This window comes from Limanda limanda, chromosome 9 (assembly GCF_963576545.1).
Source record: "Limanda limanda chromosome 9, fLimLim1.1, whole genome shotgun sequence".
In the NCBI taxonomy this organism is placed as follows: domain Eukaryota; kingdom Metazoa; phylum Chordata; class Actinopteri; order Pleuronectiformes; family Pleuronectidae; genus Limanda; species Limanda limanda.
The window spans coordinates 25671393-25681653 of NC_083644.1; the positions used below are offsets into that span (position 1 = coordinate 25671393).

The following is a 10261-nucleotide window of genomic DNA, read 5'->3' on the forward strand; positions in this document are numbered from 1 at the left end:
GGGAAAGTCTATAAGAGGAGGCAAATGTTCTGCAGCACTCAATAACACTGGTTTGTTTTTCAGTGAGCGACCAGCCCAGCGTTATGCCTCCAGTATGACCAGCATCCTGCCGGAGCTGTTTCTGGCAAGTGCCTCAAATTGATATCTGGCATGGCTCCTGCAAAACCCACGGTCAGCGCAAAGTTCCACAATATACAGTGTCCTTCAAAAAATACCCTTTCTGGCAAGCTGGTGAGAGACGGCCACAAAATTGTGGTAAGGATATGGAGGGGGGGGAGTTATAAAACACCAAAAAGTAGTAGAGTGAAGCAGCAGACCAAAGACTTGAAATATGGACGTCAAGGTGCTCTCAGTCTGACTTTTAAGAGTTATGGGAGGAGGCCCAGTTCCTGGATTGCATTACACTGAGAGAAGACTCATTGCAGACTAATCTAAACATTACGTAAGAGCTCTCCTGACAAGTTTTAGGGGCAGATGTGACTGTTTACACAGATGCTGCGAGAAAATCGAAATAGACAGCATAAGAGAGAGAGTGTGAGGAGAGGTGAAAATTGTATGTATTGGTGATGTATACAAAGATGTTAATTTGGCCAAGTAAATGGAAGAATGTCTTTTAAAATGAATGTTCATCTGTATTTTACTTGTTCACAAATGAAGTGTTTGGTTTACTCAAGAGCATCTGAAGATTAGACCATGCATCACTGAGCACACTTTCTGCCAGTGCACTTTGGAGGAAGGGGCATTTGGTCATCTAACTGTAAATATCTGTCCCTTGTGACACAGTACAACAATGCTTCTTGCCGTATGTGGAAGAATTTAGAGGAAAACTTCATATGCTACTTCATTGTGTTGGAGATCCTGGTATTGTGGGAGAAATTATGTTTGCTCTACCCACAGCACATACTGACTACGCTGCTATTGTTTGAGTAAAAGTCAACTCTCTGGAGTGCGGTTCAAACCTCCAGAGGATAGAGAAGAACTTTTGAAATAATAACCTTTGACAGGAATCCGACTGAATGCATGAAAAATACGAACCGCACTTTTTTATGTAGAGCTTGTTATGCAGCATGTCTCCTACTGGGTAATTATTCCTGTGCTACCACAGAAAAACTACACGGGATGTTGCAGATTAAAGCTGGAGCGAGTTCAAATCCAAAGTCATACATTGTAAAACCAGTGTCTGTAAACAGAGCATATCACAGTCTGAAAAACAGAGAAGGAATGTACAGTATTCTCAGTGCAGTTTGTGCCAGATTGTAGCCCAACTGATTTTTCATCAAACCATGGGGCTTAGTTATATTTTGGTCCCGTTACTAAGCTACAGAAACCGCCATTAGATTATGAAGCCAATGTGAATGTTACAGCAGTGACAGCTCTTCTTATTACACCTCAAGGCCAAATCCACAACTTCTAACTCCACCCATTTCTGGTCAATGCAGATATGCCTACAGCCCAACTTCTCACCAGAAACAGAAAATCTATGTTTTTCTCTGCTATAATGAAAACATCAAATTCAATTAAATCATCATTGTTGTAGACTTCATGCAATTTTTTCCCTTATTATATAAAAAAAATGCCAAAGCCAAAGTGGTTCCCGTGGTGTCAACCTCTGTTTATACCATTGGCATTTTAACTGGCATATTTCCATTTCTGTGACAATAAAAACAATATATTCTTTCGTCTATTACATTGAAGAAGAATGTAGCATATTAATACTGTTTTAGCCATACTAGCAGAAGTGCATTTTGGCAAAGTCTGTCAGTCAGTCAATCCAAAACTAAAATTTAACCAAAGCATGTTCAAAAGTGATTGGTAAAACAGTCACAAAAATACATGTGTATATTCACATGCATCAGTGTCATTTAAATGGGTAGGACTTTGGCTCAAAACCAAGATTTTTGCTGCAAACAACAGTCACATGAATCTGTTAAGAGCATTATTTTCATAAACAGAAGCAGTGAGAGAAACTTACCTGCAGATGCTAGGCAACATATTGCAAGAAGTAACAGAGGAACGGGGAATCTTAAAGCCATATTGATATTATCCTGCAGCTTCCAGCGTGAGGACAGTGGATGAACAGGCCTTTCTCCTGCTTTCCCCCACAAGGATTTCCCTCTCTATGAAGTGGCTCACAGGAAGTCAGCTTCCAGCTCTAGCTGCAAAGTGAACAAAAGTAGAGAAAGTCAACATGAAGAATAAGGAGGTTATGAGCTCGGACAATGATGAGATGAGACATGAGTAGCAGCAGTTTGGAGACTGGGGGATTAATCCAGGGGGTTAATTGGGGGGGTCAAATATATGCTTCAAAGGATCGTGGTACACACTCACACACACACCTTCCCGCTGCTCAGAGTGTGTGAGCAGGGTGGGATGGCTGCTGGCTCGCTGGGTGTGAAACACATTGGAACATGCCACAGGTTATTAACACACTTTCACTGAGGGTGTCAGGCAACACTGGATGCTCCAGTGGGGTCTTGGGTAAGACGCTTAATACCACCAAGCTAATCAGCATGACCTCATCTGAATCTTTGACCTCAGTAATCTGACTCCAAACACTGGCTGCCATGACTTACAGGTTACTATTATTCACTTTGGAGAGAGTTTCTAACCAATACAAATAATGAGTTGAACATGTGCGCAATGAAGTGACAATTGATTTAACTGATAAAGGGTCAAACTGACGCTGAAATGTTATTTTTAGGGCCCGAGCACAGACATCAAAGGTGTCTGGTGAGACCCTATTGAAATTGTAAGGATTATTATTATTATTCAGGCAAATGAATTGGCTTTTTGAGGGCTTTAACATGCTCAACTTCTTACCAAAATTTGCAGAAAGTTAGAAAGTGGTGAAAATTTACATATTCTGAAGGAATTTTCAATGGGCGTCGCAAAATGGCTCAACGGTGCCCCCCGAGACCCCCGGAAGGTGTTCCCATTGACCTATCTTCACAAAAATCGATATACAGGTGTATCATGACCAGACAAACAAAAAAGTCTCTTGGTGCAATTGGAAAAACACAACAGGAAGCCTGCTATTTTGCATTTAGTGGCCATTTTGGCCATATTCCACATTTTTTCTTTGATACACTTGTACCAGGGTTTTCATCGGATCAACTTCAAATTGAGATGAGTGTCATCACGACAAGATGGAGATAAAAACTGACTGACAGATTTTTTTTTAATCACACGGTGTGACCGTGGCGTGGTGTCAAAGTTTGATTACACGCCATTAAAACACGATGTTCTGTAACGCGGACATACATGGACCATGAATCCTTTGATTTCAGTCTTCCTAGATCAAAGGAAACTTTATGTCTTGCAAAGGTTACGTCTCTCTCTCTCTCAGAACTGGTTATTTTTGTTTTTTCAGACAAAAAGCATGCAACGCTTCAAAATGGATGTGCTCGGGCCCACCCAGTGCTGCTTTGCAGCCCTAAAAATTTTATTAAAGTGGTGAAAATTTATTATTATTATTATTCATTATTATTATTATTATTATTATTATTATTATTCATTATTATTATTATTATTATTATTATTATTATTATTCAGGCAAATGAAATGGCTTTTTGAGGGCTTTAACATGCTCAACTTCTTACCAAAATTTGCAGAAAGTTAGAAAGTGGTGAAAATTTACATATTCTGAAGGAATTTTCAATGGGCGTCGCAAAATGGCTCAACGGTGCCCCCCGAGACCCCCCGAGACCCCCAGAAGGTGTTCCCATTGACCTATCTTCACAAAAATCGATATACAGGTGTATCATGACCAGACAAACAAAAAAGTCTCTTGGTGCAATTGGAAAAACACAACAGGAAGCCTGCTATTTTGCATTTAGTGGCCATTTTGGCCATATTCCACATTTTTTCTTTGATACACTTGTACCAGGGTTTTCATCGGATCAACTTCAAATTGAGATGAGTGTCATCACAACAAGATGGAGATAAAAACTGACTGACAGATTTTTTTTTAATCACACGGTGTGACCGTGGCGTGGTGTCAAAGTTTGATTACACGCCATTAAAACACGATGTTCTGTAACGCGGACATACATGGACCATGAATCCTTTGATTTCAGTCTTCCTAGATCAAAGGAAACTTTATGTCTTGCAAAGGTTACGTCTCTCTCTCTCTCAGAACTGGTTATTTTTGTTTTTTCAGACAAAAAGCATGCAACGCTTCAAAATGGATGTGCTCGGGCCCACCCAGTGCTGCTTTGCAGCCCTAAAATTTGTATTATTATTATTATTATTATTATTATTATTATTATTATTATTCAGGCAAATGAATTGGCTTTTTGAGGGCTTTAACATGCTCAATTTCTTACCAAAATTTGCAGTTATTATTATTATTCATTATTATTATTATTCAGGCAAATGAATTGGCTTTTTGAGGGCTTTAACATGCTCAACTTCTTACCAAAATTTGCAGAAAGTTAGAAAGTGGTGAAAATTTACATATTCTGAAGGAATTTTCATTCTTTCTTTAAAGTTATTTCTCTCGATGCACCAGAGTCGGATCAGTTCTCCGGCTCAAACCCAAACTCCAGGTCCTGGAATATGAAATGTTGCTTTGGATCAACAGGCAGATCCATGGAGTTTCTTCAACTTGGCTTCACGTTGACGTTCTGTTAGAAACACGTCCGAGTCTCTCCGTGTTCCACATGCTGCTGCAGTGATTGACAGTTATTCACCACATTGTGTTAATCCCGCCTGACGCTGTGTGTTACTTTTAAACACGTCCTCCGTCATTATTATTATTATTATTATTCAGGCAAATGAATTGGCTTTTTGAGGGCTTTAATTATTATTATTATTATTATTATTATTATTCAGGCAAATGAATTGGCTTTTTGAGGGCTTTAACATGCTCAACTTCTTACCAAAATTTGCAGAAAGTTAGAAAGTGGTGAAAATTTACATATTCTGAAGGAATTTTCAATGGGCGTCGCAAAATGGCTCAACGGTGCCCCCCGAGACAGCCCGAGACCCCCGGAAGGTGTTCCCATTGACCTATCTTCACAAAAATCGATATACAGGTGTATCATGACCAGACAAACAGAAAGTCTCTTGGTGCAATTGGAAAAACACAACAGGAACCCTGCTATTTTGCATTTAGTGGCCATTTTGGCCATATTCCACATTTTTTCTTTGATACACTTGTACTTTGACTTGTGTTCTTATTTGATAAAAATCGACCAACTAATTCCGCAAACGTCTGTCTGTATGTGGAATGCATATCTCGGAGCCGTTCATCTTTTTGCCTTTTCAATTGGCTATACACATTTTCTTAGTGGTCCTGGGAAGTGCAATGCAGAGTTTGGTGTGATTAGGACACGCAATACGTTCAATATTAATAAAAATGTAATAAACAGGCAACCAGTGGGGCGGAGCTGTGTGCTAACAGACGAGTTGAACATGTCTTCTGCTACATGGTCGGAATTCGAAAAGTTGTGAACTTCGGTCTGAAGATTTTGTCGATGCTTATAATGCTTGAAATAGCAAATATGGGATGTATTAAAAATAACAGGGGTTGAGTCAACAATTCAAACATATTTACATCATCCATATAAGTGACTAGTAATGAAACAAATCCAGTTTCATTTTGTGAAAAACACTGACTATAAAATCTTGTTTGTATATAAACCAGGTAGGATGAAAACAAAGTTTTATACCTCAACTCTGCCCCATGGACTGTTAATAAAAAGCTCTGCACACAACATCCAGCACACAAACAATAAGTTGTGACAGTTTATTGTCAAACTGTTTGAGGAGGACTCACTAATGACAAGGAATCATTCGGAAGTAGCTCCGGAGCATCAATAAAAATGTTGAATAGGCAGGTTTAAAGGTTCAGTGTGTACGATTTAGGGACATCTGGTAGTGAAGTTTCATGTTGCAGCTGAATACCCCTCACCTCACCCTCCCCTTCCAAACATGAGAGAGAACCTGTGGTAGCCTTAAGTTGTCTCAAAAGATGTTTAGTTTGTCCAGTCTGGGCTACTCTAAGGAACGTGGTGACCTCTGTAGAAAAGACCCGCTCCCGATGTAAATATAAAGTATTTAAATATCAAGAGCTCATTCTGGAGTAAAGAAAACAACAATTTGTCCGATTTAGATGAAACGCACTATTTAAAACACCACTATTTTCCAGCTAGCACACTGAACCTTTAAAACGGGCACGGCACTAGTTTATCAAAAAGAAGAAACTGCAGTTTAATTTATTTCTGTCTACATTAGTGTTCCCTAAAGGGTGTAACTTTCTTGGTTACAGCTGACTCTGCTAGTGCTGTAATTTGATTGGTGCAATATCCATGTGGGGGCGACCACAGAATATTGCCTGGTATGTGACTGTGGTTCCAGCAGCCACACAGTCAGTAAACCAGCCACCCCTTATGGTGCCATTTGTGATACGAGGGTGCAGGCCTGTTGCTGTTAAGTCTGATAAATTACCATCAACACATCTGTTGGAAAAGGAGCCACAGCTAATGCTCACTACACCCCCTCTTTCTATTACGTTGGACGGGCATAACACTGAGTAGGTGCTGAAAGCACAAACAAAAAGTAACATTGTGTAAAATCTTTTATCAACATCCGTCGTCTTTATGAGGCTGTGACACGCTCTAGTTAATGGAGCGCGCCATGAGAGATGTCAGCGTGTCTCCTAGCAATGCCACCCCACAGTTGTCACCTCCTGCCACAGGAAATACCCATGCAGAGGATTATAGGTTAGATGCTTTCATACTCTATAAGATATACATAAAAAGACATAGGAACTAATACAGTAGCTGTTCTAACACTCTGAAAAGCAATAGCAAAAATTTGAGCCAGGTTTATTTGAAACCAATATCTTTTAAAACTCTAATTCTTGATTGTTATCGGTCCACAGACAAACTTCTGCAGACTACTAGTCTTAGTGATATCTGATGCTGTACGACAACAGGCCTGGAACTGGAGCTCCCGTCTAACGTCAGAACCATGTGGTTGAAGGTGCTGTGACAGGAATCGCACATGTTCACAGGTTAAAGGCTGCCAGTGTGACGAGCAAAAGAACCACGTGGAAGAAACAGATGTGCACCTCTGGACTCATGCACAGGCTGTATGGGAAGTGATGCCTAGGGTACTGAGGTGCATCGCCCTGCGGCGAGAGCAGCTTGCAAAGGACAAAAGGGCCATTCATTCTGCGGTAGCTGGGAAGTCATTTTGGAAGATCATGACAAATATTGCACTTTCAGCTAGCGTGAGAGAGCCAGTGACCTCTGTTTGATTTATGTCCCTCTTTGACATTCACCTCCTCACTGACTAATCGAAGGTAAACTCTGCTGTAAGACCTGCACCAAAGCAAAGGAAGGTGACTTTCGGGGGCTGAAACTAAACAGCCTTCTACTCCTCTGATGCGTCTCAGACTGGAGCAGGGTTCAGATTGAGGTAGAAGATTAAAAGAGCTGAAGGGAAAAAAAAACGTTCTCATTATCTAGAAAGATTTACCGCAAGAGACTTTTGGAGCTTGTCTTGAAGTTGAGCGTGACGGTTTTACACCGAAAGCTGCGTGCCGTGGCCCCGGTTTTGTTGCAGCAACAACTCAAAATCACCTCATGTGACTTCTCCTCAACCCTGACCGTCTTAAACCAGGCCCCTATTTCACCCAGAGAAGATCTGGAAAGTACATCAGCGCGTGCAGACCCCAGACTGAAGGTACCACACGTTACTGAAAGCAAGTTGCATACTTGTGGTGACTTCAGTGTTAAAGGCCTGGCTTTTATCCGAGTCATTGCGTATGCATGCAACTGCAGTTAAATGTTGTAGAATGCAGAGGGGTTGCACTGTGTTTTCCATAATCACAAAGCCATAAGTGAAGGGAGCAGCAAAACAAAAGACTGAGGTATTGTCAGTGTTACACTCTGCATTGAGTGGTGGGTGAGCAAGACTTACTCATCAGACAGCCGTTGTCATACAGTAACATGTCATGGAGATGTTAGTGTGGTCAGATGACCTGCTGAATAATCCTGCCTGAGCTTTTCTCCCCTTCCAGTGTGAATGTGTGGCCGGGTCAAACTGGCAAACCACCAATCCTCTCGCCCCTTCCATCAGAAAAATGCGGCTCTGGATGACTGATTACAAGTCTTTCTCACAGCCTAAATTCTCAGAGAGCCACACACATGTCAGCACACACACACAACCACCTTCAGGTAAGAAAATGCTTCACAACATCCAGGGCTGAGTTGAGACTGTGATGCCAGTGCATGATGCGCACATTGTCCTGCTGCGATGCCATGCACACAGAGACTGCACACGTAATCTGGGACTGACCATAAAACAAATAATTAAACCAGATTGTATTGGTCCCAATGCAGCCTTTTGATCACAAGTCTACCTAATGGCCTGTTCTTATAAGCTACATTAATATCGATTGTATTGATTTCAGTTTTTTTTGTTGTGCAAATGCTTTCTCTCTTTCTTTTTTTGTTGAACTTTAGCAGCTGTTCTCCTCTGAGGCACTTAATGACTTGCTCTGTGCAAGGTTATGTGCCATATTAAATAAACTTACTTATTCACTTACTTGATATACAAGCTCTTAAATTAGAGATATAATGATTGCTTGATAAATCGATTAATTAGTTGACAGATACTTCATCTGTAGATATTTTGCATTCAATCTTGTCAGTCGTGTTTCACTTTATCATGCATAATAAAGATTCATTACTCATGTATGACATGAACTTGAACTACTTAGGATTGTGGACTGTTGACATCAGCCGAGCAACTAAAAGATGAATCAAAAGATTGTCCAATAGCAAAACTGATGATTAGTTGCAGCTCTCGGGTTGATCGATCAAATGTGTTATCATGGACAACACGTGGGAAGATCCTACAAACACAAACATGTGCAAATACAACAGAAGCTAAAGGACAAATATAATAAAGTAGATGCAGGTCAATCTGTGGTCTATAGGGTTACAGTTACTTCATCATCTGAGGAGTTGTGCTTATTGATTTCATCCATCAAAACTCAGCAGCATTTCAACCAGCCTCCATCTCCATGTGCAGATGAACTCACTCCTGTTGACTTTCATTTAAAAGACCTCCACGCGTGTTTCCACTGACAGTCAGATCTGCTGCACCACACACCACTGCCTCTCTCTCTCTCTCTCTCTCTCTCTCTCTCTCTCTCTCTCTCTCTCTCTCTCTCTCTCTCTCTCTCTCTCTCTCTCTCTCTCTGAAGAGGTTCACCTCTGTTTACCTGTTTGTTTTCTACTAAGCCAGCCTCAGCAGGAGAACGGAGTGAGTGTTAGCTAACAGCTCGTAGCTCCAGGAGGAGGATGGCTGCATGTCCTCACCCAGATGTTCAGCTGCATTTAAGGGCGGTGGAGTAAACACGAGCTTACTGTAAAATACGGTGTGTTACTCCACTCACAGGAGACTCTGACAGAATGACAGCCATTGAATAAACCGCATTCTTTTCCAAACAAGCTAACATGTGAGTACTTGTTAGTAGCCCTGGTAAAAGGGAGCGGACGTACCCAGTGAAGAGTCTCCCGAGAACTGTGAAGTCAACTTGGGGAGAAAGTTTGTAGTCGCTCCGCTGCTGCTGCTGGAGGCGGATATCACCCACTCTCCTTCTTCTTCTTCTTCTTCTTCTTCTTCTCCTCTTCAAACCCTTGTTTTTTTCCAGTGTGGTGAATAAAAAAAAACACTGAGCTGAGGACGAACTTGAGGCGACAGTTTGACAAAGTTTGGACAAACAGCGTCTCCGGCTCTGAGTTTTAAACTGTCTTCTGTCTGCCTCCTCTTCTGCGGAGGGCTTCGTGCGGGAGGCGGGGCCTGGAGGGAGGAGGCTGAGCCGAGAGAGAGAGTGGCCGCTGCAGAGCGTCCCCGGGGCGGCGTGCACGGGCTGGTCAGGAGCCCCTGCTGCTGGGTCATCAGGTCCCACTTTTCATCTGTGTGGAGTTGGATCAAGTTTTACAAAGAGTCAGAATCGTTGACAGGGCAGACGGAATAGCGATACTTACAGTGTTGTTACAACAGGCTGGGCTTATATCACAGAGTGGTCCACAGAGCGATGTGCAGCTGCATGGGGGTCCTCATTCCAGATTATGTTGACGTCTGAGTTGTTACAATAATACATATCTATCAACGAGGAATCCTGTTTACATTTCATATAGAATTGCTATTTCCTTATATGTATATTGCACATTTACTGATGTCTGTCATTAGTACTGTCCCCGTTGCGGCTGTAAGATTTATCCATTGTGGACTAATAGAT

General features: G+C 41.5%; 1 protein-coding gene across 1 annotated transcript in view; it reads right to left on the minus strand.

Moving 5' to 3' along the window:
* Positions 1-10041, minus strand: part of tgfbr3 (transforming growth factor, beta receptor III) — a 71153-nt gene extending 61112 nt beyond the window's left edge. The window contains exons 1-3 of the mRNA XM_061078411.1: positions 10008-10041; positions 9519-9935; positions 1973-2156 (exon numbers count right to left, since the gene is read on the minus strand). Of these exons, the coding sequence (XP_060934394.1) occupies positions 1973-2033 (61 nt within the window). The 5' untranslated portion in view covers positions 2034-2156; positions 9519-9935; positions 10008-10041. The remainder of the gene's footprint in view (positions 1-1972; positions 2157-9518; positions 9936-10007) is intronic.
* Between the last annotated feature and the right edge of the window lie 220 nt (positions 10042-10261).